The 22324-nt window shown below is 40.6% G+C and overlaps 1 protein-coding gene across 3 annotated transcripts in view; it reads right to left on the bottom strand.

Moving 5' to 3' along the window:
- Positions 1-19157, bottom strand: part of evlb (Enah/Vasp-like b) — a 60606-nt gene extending 41449 nt beyond the window's left edge. The window contains exon 1 of one of the 3 annotated variants that reach the window (XM_036581801.1): positions 18795-19157. In XM_036581801.1, the coding sequence (XP_036437694.1) occupies positions 18795-18799 (5 nt within the window). In that variant the 5' untranslated portion in view covers positions 18800-19157. Of the gene's footprint in view, positions 1-47; positions 666-8893; positions 8972-18794 lie in introns of those variants that run through there. The other 2 variants (XM_036581800.1, XM_036581799.1) reach the window with 2 other exon arrangements.
- Between the last annotated feature and the right edge of the window lie 3167 nt (positions 19158-22324).

The raw sequence follows: 22324 nt of genomic DNA, 5'->3' as shown, positions 1-22324 counted from the left end.
CTCGGAGCAGCCACAGAGGACAGCCAGCAGCCAGGACTCAAACCTACCTGATCTTATACTCAGTGACCTGAGCGCCAGCATCACAGTAGATTTGGGGGAAGTAGAAACGGTGTGACTGCAGGTTAATATCCATCTCTTTAGGTCATAGCACAGAGGAACAGGTTGCTCTCTCCTCTTCCTCCTCCTCTTTGGCCGTCTCGTTTACTCGTTCTTTCGCTCGGCAGGCTGTAGAATCCCTACCCCCCTTCTGCTCTCCCCTGTAGCGCTTAACAGTAACGGTTCGGAAACTGGAAGAGCAGCAGAGGCATCTCAGCCATCTCATCCAGAGCAGGAGTCGCAGAAAGGCCAGACTTCACCGTCCATCACAAGCAGAACATGCAGACGGCCGCTCTGAGCCTCTGTCTGAACCACAATCCTGGAAGAGATTCGCTAAGACGGAGGTTGAACGGGAAAAAAATGAACATAAAATAATTTTTAAGATGTTCTTAAGGAGAAAAGGTGAAGAGTAATCTCATCCTCAATGAACACCACACTGGAGAAGCACATTAATGAGAGTAGTGAAGAGAGAGAGAGAGAGCGAGAGAGGTAGACAGAGAGCTCTCCTCAGGTGAATGAAATGATGCTCGCTATGAGGCGTCACCCTCATACTGCCTCCCTGCCTCTCTCTCGCTTCATCTAGTGGATTACCAGCTCCCTCCCCCAACCCTCTATCTCTCCATCCCTCCCTCCCTCTCTCCTCTCCTCCTCCCCTTCCAGCTGTGACATGAGAGATGGTCTGCCAGCCCCATAGGCCAAAAGCCCCCCTCCCCCCAACACTACTGCTGCTGGCTCCTCCCTCATTTTCTCCCTCTCTCACCCTTTCTCTCTCCTTTCTCCCTCTCTCTCTCCATCTACTCCTCTTTACCTCTCTTTTTCTGATGCTCTCTCTCTCATTTACCTCTCTCTCTCAATCTATTCCTTCTTTCTCTTTTCATGTTCCCCTCTCTCCTTGCGTTATTTTGATGCTTTTTCTCTTTTTCTCTCACCCCCTCTCTGTATCCCTCTCTTCTTATCTTTCGCTCTATTTCTCTCGCTTCCCTTTCTCTTTCCCTCATTCTCTTTCCATTTCTCTCCCTCCTTCCTCACTCTTTTGTTAACTTCATCTTTCTCTCTCTCTCTCCTACGTGGAGAAGAATGGTTGTAATTGTAAATGAATGTGGGAACCTTCTACACCTGAGTCATGAACCAATGCGTCCAAGCCCTGGAGCACCAGTCCTCAATCTGACCAACATCACTGTCATGTCCTATAGAAACATGCTCTAGACGGCCTGCTCACACTCCGTAGGTAGGATCATCTATTTTTCCCCAGATCCAGAAGAGCAGAATGTACAGTTGAAGCTAGCCTACTGCACTAAAATATTGGCTTTTTATTCATCTTACTGTATTTATAATCCTCTGCAAATGAAGGCTGCATTTCTCTGCAATGCAAATTAGCCCTAATTTCTAAATTTTACATACCAACATCAGCAAATACAAACATGGGAAATATCGCATATCACAGACGCAAAATTCACATTTTTATTTATTTATCTGTATATTCATTTTTGCTGTCCTGTCCTTGTTTTCAGCCTTGTGTCAGCCTTGTATTCTTCTCCTCTGTGTTGCACCGGACTGTGCAATCCCATCACAGTGTTTTATGTAACTTTACACAATCCTACCAGTTTCACTGAACTGTCAATTCTCTGTTGTGCAATCACAAAAGTGTCCGTATTTTTTAAACTAATATACCAGAAAACCACAGTTTCCTGTCCATCATTGTCTGTGCTTCCTGACACTGACTGAGCTTCCGAGCCTAACAGTGTGTTTTACAAACCCAGCACATCATATTGTATAACACTACACTGTTGTATTGTGGCTAGTGTGGTAGCTTGTGTCCAACACATTAGCTGTGGTTCAGTCTTTCTCTTATAAGGTCTTGGCTGTTGCTAAAACCTATATTTAGTGGTAATCCAAATGACAGAGGGTGATACAGCAACAGCTTGAAAAAGCAAGACTCATTTTGCTAAATGACTCATGCTCTCTCTGGCTGGTAAAAACACCCAGTAAGTCACTGTAAGCAAAGTACATACAAAGCACATTGCACAGAAATGAATGAATCTGTCCAGTTCAACAAGACACAATGGACTAGTACCATAGCTACACAGTCTCGTAGCCTATATGCAGTTTATTTATTGCAGTTTTATCTCAGAAGGCCTATATTGCACACTACTCACTGACTAAACTTCAGGAATGGACAATAAAATAAATTTAGTAGTGCTGTACTGCAGATTAGCTGAAGGCATAAATTATAGATCAGTTCTCATCATATAAGTTCTTGATTCAAGCTCTACAGCTGCTTAGAGCTGGGTAATAATAAACATTTTCACATATCATATTTCATTTATTTTATCAAAGTTATTTTTTATTTAACACTGATACTTGATAGTTTTGCTGCAGCTGCATTGATAACTTGGGACGGAAAGGATGGAAAGGCTGATCAGCTATAGATTGGAATCAGGTGAATGTGTTCAGTCAATATTACTTTCATTTGGCCTACAGTGAGAGACGATTAATGACGCAAAATATGTGAGCCAGGTTTCGCTATGTGTACTGAAAGGAAACATTCTGGTGATTTTTTCTTATATTTGACTCACACCAAGGAAATATTATTTGCAAAAATAATATTACAGTGAAAGAAAAAAAATGCAGTAAATACCAAAAGCTATCAGAACTAGCAAAGACAGATAACATGACACCAACAAAAACCTACCAAACTGTGAGTGGACTCTAACATGTGCACTGAAATTCTCTGGAACAATGCAGAGAAAGCATTAACCCAATGGCATTTTACTTGTGTAAGGCAGCCATTCCACAGCACACACAGGCACTGAACTAAAAAAAAAAAAAGCTGAAGATAGCTTCTTATTCAAATTTTTCATTTCATTTTAAATGGTGCAGCAGTTACCATTCAACACGGAACTGAAAATTCAAAAAACACAGCCAATTTCAGCCTCAACTAAATTACTGGCAGGAAGCAAAACGAGCTTTGCTTCTCGTGCTGAAGTCTCTTGAGCTAATCTTTCTGCGCCTTGCACAAGTATGGACAGTGATTGTAGCACTGCTTCAAATATCTTTCAAGAGTAAAGTGAGGAGCAGACTGCTGTGCCAGAAAGCCAAAATGTTACTCTTTGTGGAAAAAACTGCCATCAGTGCTCAATAGTAAGCTCTGAGTCAGATGCATAGCCATTAGCCTGCGGCACTTTGTTCTGCATTAAAATACTTCATTTTCCTGATAGAATTTTTCTTTGCTGAAAATAATTCAAGTATATGAGGTTGCAGTTTGCCTATTGCCTGCTTAGGAGATTGTTGCCACAGCTGTTTAACCCCTTAACTTGGCTATTTTTTATCTGAAAATACAACTGAAAGTCTTTTAAGGCATTTAGTGTTTGGCCATTAAGCTGGTCCTACTTCATGTGAGTTTGCTCCAATGTCTTACTTGCTAAACTAATTTAAACCATGTTTGGTGTCTTTGTTTTGGCAGTTAACCCGGCTGAAAAAACAGAATAGGCTGGTCTGGTGCTGGTTTAGCTGTTTATCCAGCATGGTCACTGCTAACATTGCTAACAACCAATCAGAGCATGCTTTTATACAGAGCATACATTCACTTCAGTTAAGTCAAGTCAAGTCAAAGTTTATTTATATAGCGCTTTTACAACAGGCGTTGTCGCAAAGCAGCTTTACAGAATAATCCAGGTCCGAGCCCCCTTCAGCAAGCCAATGGTGACAGTGGCAAGAAAAAGTCCCTAAGAGCAAGAGGAAGAAATCTTGAACCCATCCTCAATTAACTCTAATGAGTAGGTAGCATTTAAACTAGACAACAACAGATACAAAATGGATAACAATGACAATGTAACAAGAACAAAAACAAAACTTTGAGAAAATCTAACACCCAAGAAGAGCAGTGTGACCATAATGTGGAGCCATTTTGGCTTTAAAGGTGATAAAAGTAATACAACGACAAGTAAACTGCAAACACAGTCACAAAATTATATCAACATTGAATAGAAACATACATATATTTTCTAAATTACACTGCAGTTCTGCTAACAAGTATGATGAATGCACGGCCAGGCTTATGCTACACGCACTAGCAATGTGACGAGACAATCATCTGTTACTGAGGAATGTAAAAATGCTACATGATATGCATCAAACGCTTACCACTTATTTACTTATGCAAAGTGCTGGGCAACACAATTCAGTAGCACAATATTTTATATTTCAAGATATTAGACAATATTTAAGTTAGCATTAATAAAGTTAATGACCTGTTTTCTTCTCTTAAAAAGACTTAATGGACTGTAATGGAACTTTACTCAGTATTGTAAAAATTCACTATACAGAAACCAGATTTACAGCAAGAAAATTTACTATTTACTTTTGTTGTATCTTGAGCAAATGATGTACATCACAGTTAACTATCAGGTTCTGGATATTATGAGTAAAGTGTATAAAATAGAATTATAAGTTATATTATAAAAAGCAAACTGATTGGCAACAGGAACACCATCATTTCTTCATGGATATAATACTCATATTTATTATTATCACTAAAACCAAAAAACATTACTGTGTGTCAATATCATGGTATACTGGCATTGATGATATGGATGTTGCACAACACTGCTTACTCACTTATTCCAATTGTAATTAGCTGTGTTGCACTTTTCTTTTTACTGATGTATTTTGCTAAATTATTATTTTTCCATAATGTCCAACACTACTTTACAGACTCTTTCAGAGCTTGAAACTATATTAGTGTTCAGCTGAGTGAGATAAAATAAAACACGAGACCAGTACATGTCCAGTACAGGGTGACACAACATCTCCAAATGTGGGGAGCAAAACATTTTTTAAAAAAGTGTCAAAATGCAACTAATCCACTATCTTTCATGTCATGTTTGTTTGTTTTTTTTCTGGCTCAGAGTGCACTCTTTGCTAGCTAATATCTCTGAAAAACACCAAACTCAGTTTAGTTTCTAAAATTCACACCACAGTTTTTTTTTATACTGTACCTTTTTTACTTGTTTGGCTTCCCATAGCTGCACACATCAGATTTAAAACCCTGATGCTTGCCTACAAAGCCAAAAACGGACCAGCCCCTCCCTAATTGATGGCAATGGTCAAAACTCGAACTGTGCCGCGAGCCCTTCGAGCTTCAACTACAGCTCGGCTTGACCCGCCATCCTTCAAGACGCGTGGAAGACAAGCATCAAGACTTTTCTCTGTACTGGCACCCAGTACGAACTCCCACTGGCTGTCCAAACAGCAGAGTCTCTCGCAGTCTTCAAACTTAAATGAGCACTGAGTTAAGTAATTAATTGTAATGTATTGTACTGCACTTATTGAAATGTATTGTGTTGTATTGTATTGTATTGTATTACACTGCGCTGTGTTTAACTCTGTTCCTTTTTCTCTGGGTATCAACATGGACTTTTGTTTCTAGCAGTATCTGAGCTCAGGACTAGCTTTCTCTCTAACCTATTGGTAACTAGCAAAGATACTTTCTCTAGATAGACAAAGCACTTTTTGTAGGTCGCTCTGGATAAGAGCATCTGCTAAATGTAAATGTAAATGTAAGACCAGGAATTTAGGCCAGATCTGAATATGGGTGGTGCATTCATACAGCAAAACGGACCAAACTAACGGAAAAGCATGTTAGGCCCACATCAAGGTAGGTGTAAAAGCGCCCTTCGATAAGAAATATTCAACTGACATTTGGTAAATTCACATGGTGTCGTAACAAAAACTGTGGTAAAGTACATTGGTTCGTGTATCGCAGTAAAAACTATTTTACTGGATTAGTGAGCTGCAGCTCCTCTCACTAAACACAAACTGAGGGAGGCTTCATTGTCTAACCTCCCAGATGAAATGGAGATTTTGACTGGTTCTGCTTACGAGTATTTTTTTTTTATTTTTGTGTCTACAGATCAGCACTCCACGGTCTCTTTACAGTATAATCCTGTAAAATAACAAACCAGCATTTTACTGTAAAATATATACTGTAAATTTACAGCAATTTTTACAGTGATATTTGGCAAGCCAGCCAGAGAAACAGACAGACAGGCAGGTAGACAGATAGATAGAGCTGCAAGAGTAGAGGCTGCTAAGGCAGAGGTACATGCAGCCCCTCCCCCACCACCATCCCCACCGCTCTCTCTCCAGCAGGTTCCTGCCTGGCTGCAGATTGCATCCTAATCCTTAAAGGAACACCTCCATTTAAGTGGAGCTCAGCCAAAAGAGCCTACAGTAACCACACGGCCATTAGCATAACGCAGGGGGGCGCGGCCTTCTGCCGGACTCACTCAGACTCATGGGACGATGAGCAGGACCACAGAGAGTGACGTTACGGGGGATAGAGATGGACAGATTGAAGGGAGAGAAATAAATTAAATAAGCATATGAATGAAGCAGAAGCAGAGCCATCAAACTTAATTTAGTTATTCTGGAGGAGGGAGAGTGTGAAAAAACGAATGACGCAGAGGGAAGAGAGAGGATAAAGTAGAGCAGGAAGATGGAAGAATGTAGCAAAAACTGGCAGAGAATGAAAGGATGATGAAACAGCGAGAGAGATGTTAGAGTTAGAGAGAGTGATGCATGAGAGAGAGAGACAGAAATGTGTGAGAGAGAGGTTAGAACAAGAGGGAGAGGGAGAGACAAATGAAAAAGAGCAACATACAGTGAGAGAGACAGTAAAGAATAAGACAGATACAGAAAGAGAGAGATATAGAGCATGATAGAGAGAGACAGATACAGAGTGAAACAGAAGGAGTGACACAGAGAGACATACACAGAGGCAGTGAGAGAGATACAGGGAGAGTGATACATAGAAAGAGATACAGAGAGAAAAGGTTTTAGACAGATAAAAAAGATACAGAAAGAGTGATACAGAGAGAAATAAAAAAGTGATACAGACAGATACAGAGAGGTGTTAGAGATGAAAGTGAGAAAGATACAACGAAAGAAAGAAAGAGAGAGAGAGAGAGGGAGAGAGAGAGAGAGAGAGAGAGAGATGGAGGCTGACAGCTGTTTCTGAGGCTGATCTCTATTCAGGTTCAGTGCTGCGTGCCAAAGGTCAGACTGTGAGGCCCCAGAACATTCAACAAGAGTGACAACTACAGCAGCCAAACATTTCTCTGACCACTGCCCACTTCCACTTATGGATGTGGCCCAAATCTGACCCACCTACATTGTTGGTCCACAATATTCATGCCAGAATTGGCCCATAAATATAGACATGAGGCAAAACTGTATGAAGCTCTATGATATCTGGCCCTATTCTGGTCTGCATGCCCAATATCTACCCAGCCAACACTCTGATAGGAAAGCCAGAATCGACCCAAAACTGTCTGATATCTGGGTACAGTTGAAAAAAAATTGTATCAATATTGGTTAGCATTACTACATTCCAATGTCAAGAAATGCCAAAAATATGGCAAAAAAGGTCTACATGTAACAATAAGTTTTCACCAACATCAAACTATAATAAAATATCTCCCCTTAAACTTACAAACATATATAACTTCTACACTTTTAAAAGGATTTCAAAGAGCTAAAAGTGAGAAATAACTAACATTGAATAAATCATGCTTTGTTATTGTGTCATGTAAATTTGTTAGTGGTTGTTAGCGAGCCAGTACTAACACAACATCTAACACAACTTGATTTACAAACTGCCTGAAAGAGTAAAGGAACGTTCACAAAATGCTTTTTAAACTCTCTCAAGTGTGCTTCTTTTTACTGTTGTCAATGGCGTAACGCCCGCTGCAACTGAAATGCGCATTGTGTTTTCTGTCCACTTTTGTGCTGCGTGCCCACGGAGGAACACCATACGTCATCCAAAGCTGACCAGTCAATCAGCCTTCACTCTATTCACTCATCCAACATAATTTTGGCTGTTTTCTAACGCATACCTGTACAACACTCAACAAAGATTAGTGTCTATTAGTTTTAGACTAGTTTTTTATTTTATTCCCTTTTGGAATTGTTTTTGACCATCTCTGTCCTTTGCATTCTCTCATACTTCTGTCTTGTGGTTAAATCAAATGCTTCAATCAAATGCATTAACTTTCCCCCCATTAAAAGGCCCTGTCTGAAACTGCCCCCCTAATTTGCTCAAATTAATTGACAATAACAAAATAAAAAATATACAATTTTTTTATGCTTATATTTTCAATTATCTGCAAAAAATGGATGAGGTGGGGGAGGAATGAGGTCATGGGTCGTTTGTGGCCTGACGTTGGTATTTAAGGATGAAGAGTGTTTTGTTAGCTGAGGCTACATTATCAATAAGAAATGTAACACACTATGCACAATCATTAAAAGCACACATGCTAGTGTTTCCCTGAGAGAGCATGTTCAGCTTGCTGCAACTACATTTTTATACTGAGCACCTTTTTAAGATTATCCTGTAGATTTCACAACTGCCACTACGCTTCACAGAAAAACCCGCAGTGTAAGCAGAACAGATGCACTGTAGGAGGGGCAAGTTTTCAACACGTTTCATTAAGAAAAGCCAACCATATGTACTGCAGCTTGTAATACATCTGACCCTCACACTCCTACTGAGATGTTTAGAAGAAGCTCCTCAAATAACAGCCCAATTTAAACTACCAACTCTGTATATAATACAACACACACTATGGAACCACTGTAGCACTGTGATGGCAATGGTACACCTTGGAATGTCTTGCCTGCATGGCTCTCACACAGTTTATACATAACCTGATCTACTTCAGCGAGTTCATTACCAAACTGGATGCTGGACGACAAATCAGAACAAGTCTACCAACAAGAAAGAGAGTGAGAGTCTTACCCATACTCATCAACTGCATACATGGCCTGCAGGGCGCAAAAGAGAAGAAGGAGAGATGAAGCGCTCCTTAACAGGATGAAAGGGAGGGGGAGAGCAAGAGAGAGAGTGAGAGAGAGAGAGAGAGGTGGGGGGAGGATAGAGGGTGAAATGACTGTCAGTGTGGACAGTAAAGGCACTGTCCACTCCTCATATCTACATGAACACCGACATATAGCAAAGGGGGCAAGTGGGAAAGAGAGAGAAAGAGAGAGAGAGACTGATTGAAGCTGAAGATCGTGTGGAATGCCTACTTGTCTCTCGGCTCATCCTCTAAAAGGATTGAGTGGCCATAAGTGACAGGATGGTGACCTGCCCACTGACACACATACACTCAAGCTTGTTTCTGTACAATCTGAGGACAAGTTCCCATACATCCAGTATATATGTATGTAAGTATCTATATGTAAGTAAGTCTAATGCTAATATTAACCCTAATCTTAATCCCAGTAACCAAAAAGAAGCATTCTAGGCTTTCTGAATGAAAAATGAAAAAATAAGGAAACATATGGCTTTTGTTAAAAGGACTTTAGAAAGTCAAGGTAATTTTGTTGGTTCAGGCATTGAAGGACAGCCTTTTTTTCTCTTTGTTGTCTCTTGCAAATGTACAAAAACAAACATACACATACAAGCACACATGCCTCTGCTGAATTAAATGCAAACTGATTAAAATTGTACAACAGTACATGTAGGACAGAGTACAATGTTGAGGTGTAATGATATTTTCAGGTTTGATTCGATTTTTGATTTTGAGATCAAGCTTTTATTCAATTTCTGATATTTTATGACATTTTACGTGGTCTAGCTCATACAAATATAAATTATACTTGAAAACAAAAGAAAAACAAAGTAGCATGTCTGTGTGAAACTGTGATCTTTTGAGGATGCGTTTACATTGTGGCGGCAGACGGATGACAGCAGCGGCAACGTTTCACTGAACGCAGCAGTCAGCAGAACTTTCAGTCACAACCCTGCTGAAAAAAGACCTTTAGTACCATTAGGATTAAAACCTGATGGTTTTGCTTTCTAATGGGGAATGGCAAAATGGTTACCATTAGACCCCTAGTTAAACCATTAGAGTCCTTTACACTGTGATATCAACCCACCCTACTAGACACCAACAGGAACCAGCAGAAACTTTTAATAGTTTCTATGATTTTTGTCAGCAGGGAAGTTCTATTTTTTCCAACTTTTGCCATCGACTGCGACAGCAGACCACACCAGAACTTGATTTTCTTGCTTGTAGTTGAAGTCCAGGCATAAAATGCTCATAGCTGATTGTTTATAGTTAAAGTCCAGATGTAAAAGTTCATGTACATCAACTCCTGCACTATTAGAAAGATTAGTGTGTATAAAATAGTGGTTTACGCTATCGACCCACACTGGTAGAAACGCCAGTAACGCTATCACCACGACAACGTTTACACAGCTACCTGCCGCCATTGGCCATGTACTGTACAGATTCTACTATGAGGCATGTTTTTTCAATGCCAACATATAAACACAGTATAAAACTGAGCTAACATTGCAAAAACAAATAGAACCCACGAGTTTCGTTCTGATCACTAACAGTGTCAAATGTCACACACATACATTTTCTAAACCGCTTAACCTTCTGGGTCGGGGGGCTGGAACTTATCCCAATGGTCATTGGGCGGAAGGCAGGATACATCCTGGACAGGTCGCCAGTCCATTGCAGGGCAGACGGATATATGCATTCACACACACACTCAGGGGCAATTTAGAGTGTCCAGTTGGCCTGACTGCAGGATGAAACCCACACAGACACAGGGAGAACATGCAAACCCCACACAGAAAGGACCCTGGTCACCCGGCCAGAACTGAACCCAGGCCTTTCATGCTGTGAGGCGACAGCGCTACCCACTGTGCCACCATGTCAAATGTTAATTTGTTTCTTGTTTTTTTTTTTACATTGTATTGAAATCATTACATCCTTATTTAATACTATTTAATATACATTACCACATTTAGTATTCTTGATGTGATTTTAGAACTCTTAATTTAACTATTCATACATGAAAACACATTTTTTACTTTACAAATGAATCCTGAGACTAGATACCTGCTGCTTTTAGCATCCCCGTCCTTCAACTGCTTTAAGAGTCATGATGAATAGTTATGATATAACAGCCACTTTTGATTGTTTTTAAGAACCCTTCAGTGACAAATTGCTTTGTGATATGGTTCTGTACAGACTCTTCATAAAAGGGTTCTTTCAACTGCCCTATAGTTCTGTCTTTTTGCTCTGACCCTGCAGAAAAAAACACTTGACTCTTCATTCGTTTTGCTGCATTCAACAAGACATGTCTAACTGCTATTTAAATCTTAAAATGATCAATTGGCCAAAAATTACACATATAAAATTTCCCCATACCCCAAATATAGGCAATAGACATGTTTGGTGTCTGCAGTTTGATTCTTTAGTTTTGAATTTGAGCTACAAGGCTAACGCAACTAACCAGTAATAGAAGCTGATTCCTCACGTTAGCATGTCAAGTTGTTAAGTGACCTTAAATAGACTTGCTTATGTGGTTTGTGACTCTGTATGAAATGCTGTAGCTAAAACTATTAGCAGTAGCCACCCTGAAGCCTGAAACTTGTCTGTACTCTTATCCATTTTAAAGATAAAAGTATGTCATCATGTCAGAAAAAGCAAGTCTGTAGACATGGTTTGAAGGTTTATGGTCTAGATGTGATTTGAAGGTTGATGGTCTAGACATGGTTTGAAGGTTGATGGTCTAGACATGGTTTGAAGAAAGTGTGTAGGTTGCACAATGCTAACAGATGATCAGCAGGTCACCGGGGCCTGAGAATTCAGTATGAGCTGTTCTATTTCAAACTCATATGTGGGCCACCCAGGCAAGCAGCATAAGAGAGATCCATACACAGTGACCAGGATCAATATGCACTCAAGTGAATCTATTGGCAGCGCGCTTTTAGTGCCTTCACACTGAATGATATTTTAGCACTGAAAAGCCCTGTGCATGTTCAGTGCTCAGTTGTGTTGTGAAAGCAATCCCTGAAATGTAATGCAGTTCAACTGCCTATTTTGCATTGTGCCATTCAGGTTATGACCAGTCATCACAGGTCTTACATTTGCTTTGACTGTCCGGTGAAAAGACTATAAGAGCATTCCCCGTGCTCTTTGAATTGTAGATGATATGGAGATCTAAGGCAATGATATGTTCCTCCTTCTTTGGCTAGTTTTGAAACAAAATACGCATTAGCATCTCACAGATGTTATATGCCATTAATAGACATCTTCTATTCTCTTCCTTTCTGAAATTAAATCCTCTGGCCATTTCTAATTTGAGGCACCCTTCTCTGTTTTCATGAGCACTCGCCTTTAGAGCACACAGTACCACTCCGGGCAGTGTTAGTTATTGCAAAGGTTCAGCCAAAAATCAAATTCACAATGTTTTCCACTTACTGCAGATACAGTTAATCGTCAAAGACATGTTTGGTGTTTAAGGATTGCTATAGTTTTGCAGTGGAGCTACAAGGCTAATGTAGATAACAAGTAATGGATGACAGGCTGGATCCCTACACCCCCATTAGCACTGTCCTATATAGTGGTGAAACAAAATAAACGAGGCCCAAAGCAGCATTTAGCGAGGGTATTTAACCCTCTCAACTTAGGGCTTATAGGCATGATCTTGAGTAATTACTTCTGTAGGCTTAAACTACACTGGTACATAAGACAGAGCTGACCTCATACAACTCTCATCATTTGGGTTCTGCAGGTCTCTGCTCTCACAGAAGAACCAACCCGTCCGGTCCGACCTCTCCCCAGAAACATGTCCTTAAGTGTACACTTTTGCTTACATTTCTTTGGTTACAAGGTAAAATCAATACATACAACAAACATCTAAAGCTCAATGTGGTTTTCAAAGTGAAATTAAGTGTGACTCGCTCAGATGGGCAGCGTTTAACGTTGACTTAACTGAAAGTCAGCCAAACGCTCAGCTTTTCTTCAACGGGATGCATGCCGTAGTCAGTCTGCCGATGATCAAATGGTAAAAGTCATCATCACAGCCCATTATAGACAAACAAAGATACAACTAGCCATCTGTAATCCTTTATGTGTTAGATGTGTATGTCTGGCTATACTATATACACACTATACTACAGCTCTATGTGACAGATTGAAATGGTGCAAGTGAGGGAGTGAAATGGTGTCTGACTCAGCTACTCTGTGAGGAATTAAAATAGATCTGTAACTGCTTAGACTGTTTGCTCTAGCGCCAAGTGAAATCAGAACACTTAATTGTAGTGCGGGCCCCACTGGTTCTAAATGAGGTCAATAAAATTCGTATGCTGTTATGGCTGCTAGACATTCTTAGATGTCTCATTAAAGTGAGATCATTAGGAAAGTGTTAAGTGTCTTGTAAACATGCGCTTTTATATCCATAGGCTTTTTTCTGTTGTTAAAACGAAAGAAACTTAAACCGCCCCGCGAATTTGAGCATATAAACTACTAAGTGGAAGAGGTGAACCAAATTTCACAAATTGCATCAAAGGACACGTGCCCTCAAACAACTGGATGCCCTACCACACATACATAAATCTACCTACCACACATCCTACATGAAGCTTAATCCTAGATTTGCAACAGAAGGCAGACTGATGACAGAATCATTGGGTTAACCAATTCACTCAACACCTTCAGGTCAACCAAAACAATACCAGTCACAGATTATGGTGGTCTTCACCAGGGGTACCTGTCTCTGCTGCAGGAAATCTGGAAGTTGAGGTTGCCCACTAGCAGATTCCAATCCAGCCCTTCCGGTTAAACATTACAGACTAGCTCAATTTTGAGGATGTGCACCCAAATAATTTTGACATTCCAGTATCCTTACGAGTACATGAATAGATATCCTGTTAAACACAATGGCAAAAAAATGGACTTTGGCTGAAAATAATGTAGGGCTCCAGGCTTATCGTTTTGGGTGACAGCACTGGTGTTGCACAAGAATATAGCATCTTGCAGAGGAACGTTTTCTTATTGAAAAACAGCCGAGGGACACTGGGAGGTTTTCATGTTGGATGAGAAACAGAGGCTGCCTCTTCAGATGCGATAATGAGGTAAAAGCTAAGAAGTGTCACCTTGGATGCTGATGGGAACTCATCCTCTTTTACACAAGGTATTTTCTTCTCAGTCTACAACGTGCCAATATCAGATATCTGCCTAGCAAAAAAGCCACTCAGTCATTTTCTTAACAACATTTCCTTGACAGGTCCTCATGCTAAGGCACTCATGTTTTAGAATAGCAAAGTATAACATAACATACTTAGAGGTAATTATCAGCAAAACTGTTATGTTGTTCTGTATGTTTTACCATTTTTTGTGATGTAAATGTAAATACCTGAATGGTGATTTCAGTATTCGAAATCTGGCACCTGGAACGGTTAACTGAGTACTCGAGAAGCCGTCCATTTGACTTTTGTGTTCAAGCACACATATGTAAACCCCTAATGCCGTTACACTGTCTTATACTGAACCTCTTGTTCATTCTCAATAATGTGTGTGTTTTTGGTGAGTGTAATCATTTCAGTACAGTACTGAAACATTGAGAAAGGAATGTTTGAAACATTTCCAAAATGCCCAGTCTCTTCTAGTGTTGTAGTCAAGACCAAGAATGACACTAATCTGCCATATGTCCCTGACCTAGTATTTGGTTATAACATTCCAGGCTTAGTCTGCATACATAAATGAGGTTATTGATACAGCCCTGTGTGACTGGTGACACACAAAACACACGCACAGACACACAAATATATACAGCCCACTCAACCGGTGACAGAAACAGGTCACACACATAAATAGACACTCATACATTTACCATGGGACATTTGAGTCTGAGTTTGTTCCAGAACAAAACCAAACAAATGGATGGATGGATGTAAATATACGAACATTTATACTTCTGTAGTCATTTATTTGCATTACACTTTATTATCTGCATCATTTTTTATAACCTGCATTAGAAATTCATCTCCTAATTTGCAGGCTTATTATTCAGTTATTCATCTTAAAACTAATCACTTTACTTAACGCTTTACTGTAGGGCAGTGTTCATAAGGCTACAAGACATGTCATGACAACTGCCATAAACCTACATAAACATTTATGATCACTTATTCCAAAAAGTGCTGTCTATCATAAAGGCTGCTTTAGTAAACTTTGATATCAGGTGGCATTTTTTTCTGACATTGGTAAAATGACACAGGCTAAAAGATAGTTAACAGGCTAAACAACTCCATCATTATTATCACAGGCTTGATCATCACTAATATCACATTACTTACGATATGACTCACTGCAAAAGGGCAATATAAAAGTCTAGAGAATGTCACTTGAATGTCTTACACCCTTTAAATGTCCATGTTTTAGTCAGAAGTAGCATAAAATCCAAGCAGAATAAACAGTTCCATACTCCCTAAATAGTGTGCTAGCTATGTAAGTTTTGAAATTCTAGCTTCTATAGTCAAATAGTGCACTATTTGTCGAGTATGGATGTGGCTAAATCCCAAATGACTATTTTATAACTATATTAAGCATTGTTGTGGTGCATGAGCCAGTATTTAAATTCCTATGTAGTGCACTACGTAGGGTGCAGGGAATTGTGCCCCAGTGTGGTAAGAGGGGTGGCGCTGGATTGGTGCTATATAAGACTCACGGTGGTAATTTAGTGACTACAAAGTATTTATATACAAAGTATTTATAAACTAGGGTTTTTGCATTAAACAGTGCTTTGTTATGATATATTCATTATAATACTACACAACATTAAAAAGATCATGAAATGTCTGCAGTACACTGATGGGAGACCAAACGTTCTTCTCTACACTCAGCAGTCCAAGGTCGCTTGGCAACGATAACATACTCTAAAGGAACTACATTTCTTGGTGGAACACTTTTTTGGGAATGAACTTGAATTTTTTCTGAAAAATTGTGTATTTTTTCACATCATGCTGGCTGCCATTGTATAAAAGCAATAAGCCACGCAAATGTAAAGGTAAGGCCATGCATTACTGCAACTTTAACATGTGCACGTGTAAGGGAGTTTTAGAACACCCTTCCCCGTGATAAAATCGCAGTAACGCAGGTCTCTTGTTGCTAAACCTAAGCAACAATTTCATGCAAGGTTTCCAAAACCTCGATTTCTCTTCACATGGTATGTGCAAAGCAGGTTAAAGGTTTTGGTATGAATGTCTATGAGCCCTGTAACTACAGCCGTTGCATTAGTCCTGCCACAGTGTCTAGAGCGTCCTGCTGGACAGCGACGGCAGGCAGACTTGGCAGCCACTGTCCCTGACCTTGGGGGGAGCAGTGAATCTTCACACCGCCTGTTACAGGATCTGCCAGCACCAATTGGCCTCAGCATGCCACTCAGGAGAGACCTGCTGTATCTGGCGCTGGAGGTGAATCGAAAACACTGGAGAGGCGAGTGCAGGTGGAAAATCACAGTGTCCTGCGGTAGTGCAGATTTTACTATTAAGGGTTTCACAGATTTTTCATGCTCATATAAAACTAATTCATCTCCTACGCACAAGATTCTGACTGACTGCAGCAGTTACAGCTTATTAAATCAAGCTTTATCCCACAACTTTGCAATCACAGCATAAAGAGGACTGTGGTTAGCTATTCCTTATTACAAACATGAAACAACATGCAACACAATCAAGCTTATTAAACATGCAACTGTTTAATAGGACAAAAAAACACTGAAGATTTGGACACTAGTATTACAATTATATTGCTACATATTGCAACTGACATGCAATATATTAAACTATTAAAACACACAGGTGAATAATAACCCATGCTTAAAGATTAGTCTTCATTATTTTGACCAATATAATTTACTTTGGTTGAGTTACAGGAATGCATTGATTCATCAAAACATCTAGAGAAACACTTGTCTGGAACTGTGATTGGTCAAGATGCTCACAGCACACAGTAAAAAGACTGCAAGAATAACCTAATAGAGTGCATTTAAAGAGGAATAGCCCACACATGATTTTGGTATCTTGAAAATGGTAAATGAATGAAAATAGACAGTACTGCCACTAATAGCGCTAACCCTGTTATTAAGATGCCATACTGGGTGTTTACGTATAGGCCACTATGGACTATTTCATGAACTAGACCACTTTGATGTCTGACCCACCAGCGCATAACACAGCAGCGTTCACTGCTAATTGTCTACATAAGAGCATGCGTGACCTTCACGTGCCTCCTGTGCAGTGGTGGTCTACATGGGGTGTGTTCATGGTGAGTATTTACTGGCTTCCCTGTATTGCAGTGGTCTCTATGGAGTAGGACTCACAATATAGACAAAATACAAGTATTGTGATTATATTGCTATACACAGTGATTGCAATTTACTTCACAAAATATCAGAAATGACAGGTGAATCAATTATGTGACATGGTTAAAGATTGGTCTGCTGTATTTATTTACCCCCCCAACCCCTGATTTAATCTCCTGCTTGTTTGGTCTTCCTGTCACACAATGAGGGTGAGGGCTAGCACATGCTTCCTCCAAGGCACATGAAGCCCCACTGCATCTTTTCAGCCTGCTGCTAAAGCTAAACATCACTGGAGAGCTCCTTGCACTTGGAGGAGATGCTAACTACCATTTCTCTTAACAGATAACTGTGCTGACTTAAATACCTCAATAGAAACCCTGGTGGTTTAGTACTGTGTTTTGGCTTTTGTTGATGAGTTTGTATGTATATAAAGGATTTGAATTGCTTAACAGGTTTCCTGTGACTATTTCTAGACAAAATTTTATGTTTTCCTAACAGGAGTTAACAAGCATGTCATTCGCTGGCTTGATAAGGTCAGCACCCCGCTGACTGTATGCCACTGCTGGTCCACCCCCGGACCACTAAAGAAAGAAATGAACGAAAAATAAGTAAAATGGACTGTGAGTGGAAAACGAGGGAAGAAAAGTGACATTTTGTCTAATACTTTGCTTAACCACCAGTGGGCCGACCAGCAAACAGCAAGCAAAAAGCCAGAGGGCCACCGGCTTTGCCGTCAGTAGGCCAACAGTGGCCCAGTGTTCTCGTGCTGTATGGTGGTCTCTAATAGTAACCTTTAAGCCATTTTGCTGACTAATTCTCATTTGTCAGTAAAACCATTTTAATTCTAATGGCTTGAATGGGTCAATTTCAGCAGAGAACACTCACCTGGAACTGTGATTGCTCAATGCACACAACACTGTGATTGGTTAGAGGGCTCTACTGAAGCCTACTCTGCGACATCATTATTGAAAAGGCAAATATCGCGATAAAACGTTTAACAGGTGATATATTGCGCGGCCCAATGCCCCTCGCGCTCAGCTCTTCCCATCAATGAAAGCTCTAATCACCATGTTGCGCACGTGCCGTCTCGTTTCTATGACAACAGCACCGTTCTACGCAGACCACGCCCTCCGCTTGGCCCGCGAGCGCGTTCTCCTTCACTTTTCCGCGTTTTGTCCATAAACGTCCATAACCGTGCCCCCGTGTGGGCGCGAGCGGTCAGCAATCACCTCGGCCGTTATGAGTGCACCTCTGCGGGCCGGTAATGAGCCGCTGCCCCGCCTCAGGCCCGCGGCAGGTAGCTGAAACGCCGGGCAGACCGAGGCTAGGAGACGGCGCCGGTTTATAGGGGTCTATTCGCGCACGAGCGATTTTACTAGAGCCAAACATAAAAGACGAAGCTGTGAGACAGATGCGGTCAGCTAATCCCGTTAAGCCGCAGCTCATAAACTCCGCAGTCTGCCGATCCGCGGCGCAGCGTGCACGAGGTTCCAGGAGCGGCGCGTGCTGCTGCTGCTGCCCCTGCTTACCTCATCTCTCCTCTGTCCGCCCGCTGGACTGCGCCACGCGCCGCTGCGGTCTTTTCTGCCTTTTCTGTCTCTTCTCCTCCACCTCACCGCCCCTGTGCGCCTCTCTGTTCCCCCTCAGCGCGCTCTCAGCAGCCGGCGCTGCTCACTCACTGCCTGGGATGAATGTGCAGATGCTGGAGAGGGACAAAAAAGAAAAACACCGCGACAGAACGAATCGTCCGCTCTTGTTCGAGACTGAAAAAGCTCCGCGCTGCACTGTCCGCCTTCCTCACGTCCATTTCACACTGACTGTATCCACTGTGCGTGTCTCAGACGCTTCGGCACGGAGACTGGGGGCTGCTGCTGCTGAGGGGCCATGTTTCCACTGGGTGAACCAGAGAGAGAGAGAGAGAGGGAGACAGAGGGGGGAGGTCCAGTGGCGCCCCCAGCAGCGCCTCTACAACCATGCCGGTTCTATTTGACCTTGCAATTCTCCCAAAACGAGAGCATTAATTACTTAAGCATTAATTAATCCCCCTCTCAAACGATGCGTGTCCGCCGTGGTCCGTATAAACCACACTTCTCAGAATAAGCATGCTGACCTGGGATCAGTTCACGCCTTTTATGTAGCACTGAATAGGATTGCGTGAACTGATGAGGCCTGCTTTCAGATCAGTTCTGGGGTAATAAGAACTAGTTAAAGTCAAAGCCTGCATTGCATGGCCTGTTGATGAAAACCTGGTTCCTATACATTTATAAAAGCTCTTTGTCAGTGCATCCATTAAGGGAGGTGAGGGGGCTCATCCGAATAATCTATGAACATGTGCAGGCATCTTGCACAGATGTCGCATACACGACTGTATACTTGTATATAACATGATCATGTGCACTAGCGGCAGTGTTTGTAGTATTTTGAAGATGGGCTGCACCGATATTTGTAATACAGACTTCATCTGCCAGCTACAGAGCTGCCAGCTATATTACTGCTGGTGATATGCCATATAAATAAAAATAATGCATGGCCACGCCTTATTAAACCATAGAAACAAGATCCTAATGTGTGGCCATGACTTAATTATCTCATTCCCATGCCTTACTAAGTCATGGCCATGGATTAGGATCTCGTTCCCACGGCCTTGCTAAGTCGTGGCCATGCATTAGGATCTCGTTCCCATGCCTTACTAAGTCATGGCCATGCATTAGTATCTTGTTCCCATGCCTTACTAAGTCTTATTTATACAGGATGTCACCAGTGGGGCTCCATAGCCAACCAGTCCTTGAACTGGTATTGATATTGCACTGGTTCTGGTTGGGGTAGATTATTGTTTGGGCCTCGTCCCACCCCCAGTGCTACTGCATAGCCCATCTGTATCTGCATCATGTACAGCTCAGCAGATTCACACAACAGTAGTTGTATATTTTGGAGGTGTGCACATTGTGGCCTCCGTGAGCTATGCTTACCCATGAACCCCTTTTCTGCACTGTGCATCTTTGCAGACATATTAATTAGTCTTAAGAAAATACCACAGCTGTTCAAGCTTTATACCACCTGACAACCTACTGCCTCCTTGAGTAAGTAAATTGACCAATCAAGATGAAGATGCAAATTAAGCAATGCCATTCACGTCTGTCAAAAAATCAAGCAAAGTAAAATTTGCCTAGCTGTGCACTAATAATCAGTCAGTTACAGTAACTTTAGATACGTAACATAATTTTACAAACTTACTACTAAAGTGTGTGTTGGCGTCATACAAACTTCCCTGTAAGCTAACTGTGATTTCGAAATATTTGTAATTTTGGAAATTATTTTATAAGCTATCATTTGAACAACAAATGGAAATGGCTCCTCATGAACACAAGACTCCACATTAGAGCAAGTAAAATGACAGTGTAAACCAAGAGCAACGTACAAAACTATACAAAGCAAAACTTGGTACTAACATTGTAAATACCATAGGGGAGATTACAGATTATAGCAACGGTAATTTGATGAAAAAATAGCTGCTTCTGAAGTGAAATGAAAAGTTTATGCATTAAACATTGTTATATATTGATATGCATGGCTAGAATACACTCCGAATTAGGTTAAATTACGTGTTTGTTCACTTCATTTATGCATCAGCCTCTTTGTAAAATTTCCTCAACGTCCACTACTGCTTGTTATTCAGTTAATTAAGACTTATTAAGAGTTATTATTTAGTAGAAATTATAAATGAATCTGTAACCACTGTAAAGTTTATGTAGTTAGCAGAGCGAGCTGAGGTGTGGGCCCACATACAAAACCTTGGAGCTTGAGACATTAAAGTATTGCCACACTATACTGGAATTTACAGAGGAAAAGGTATTGCTAGCAAGATAAATGTGAGGATAATCTCTTTCAGAAGAAGCAGATAAAGATTTTAATCAGGATTTTGGTCCTTTGTAATGCTGGAAATGATTGAATTTGGTTCATAGCCCACATTGTGTTTTGCTTGTTAGGCTAAATAAACCCTTGTGCAGGTCTACATGTAGGAACATCTCTGTGTCCACAATAGCTAACTGTAGGCCCATTTAGAAGCATAATGAGGCCAGCAGATGACAGCCACAAGTAGAACAGACTCATAACATCCTCTGAGCCACATTTATCCCATCATGTCACCAAAATACTGAGAAAACATTTGCAAATTTGAATGATAGTCATAAAGTAATGACTAATATTTTTGTTGTATGGTGTGAAGTGTGTCATATGTCTTGCAGTAAGTTCTGAATAACCTACTTGAACAGACTGTTTGTGTAAAATCTGGAGCAAGTGATTATACTTTATGTCCTCCTTAATGTGGGGAATGCATTATGTGCATGATGTGAACCTGATATGTACAAAGATCTGAGCATGAAAAAACAATACTTCACTATCCTAAATAAACCATATATCTCTTTACAAGGGAATGTAAAAACTGAAATTAATGTGTTTAATGTAAGTTAATGCAACAAGATTTTTAAGTAATTAATTTTGTGCCATTTCTATAAATCAATTCATCATGAAATGTCCACACAGCAACGTAAAATAGAAACAGAGCCTTAAAAAGCAATTCATGGAAAAGTATTTTTTTTTGAGACATGCCGACAGCATAGAAGTGGCATCAAATTAAAGCACCCTCATAAAATACAAGCTTAGAAGTGAGAAAGCAAAGAGAAAACAGTTGATGAGGTGTGTCAAAGAAAAGAAATATGGGTGAACAAGGACGCCCAAGCGCTTACAGTCTAAAAACTAACCTATGTATAAATTAAAATACTTCCAACAAAATTCTCTATTGTTTTTCTTCCAACAAAAACTGAATAACAAATATACATAATTCATAAACAATCAGCAAACAACTATTTTACAACTTATCTTACCAAAGGTTAAGAGTTGCCTTCACTAGTGCAGTGCTCACCCACCCTGCTTCTGGAGATCTCCTGGAGATCATTAATTAGCTGAATGGGGTGTGTTAGGTTTGGTTTGAAGGTGAAACCTGCATGACGGTAGATGGGGGGGATGGTGACCACTGCTCTAGTGTATGCACTAACAGCCT

Source organism: Colossoma macropomum, unplaced genomic scaffold (assembly GCF_904425465.1).
Source record: "Colossoma macropomum unplaced genomic scaffold, Colossoma_macropomum, whole genome shotgun sequence".
NCBI classification, from domain to species: domain Eukaryota; kingdom Metazoa; phylum Chordata; class Actinopteri; order Characiformes; family Serrasalmidae; genus Colossoma; species Colossoma macropomum.
Note: the sequence above shows the minus strand (reverse complement) of the source record. Positions and strands in the feature narration are given on the sequence as shown.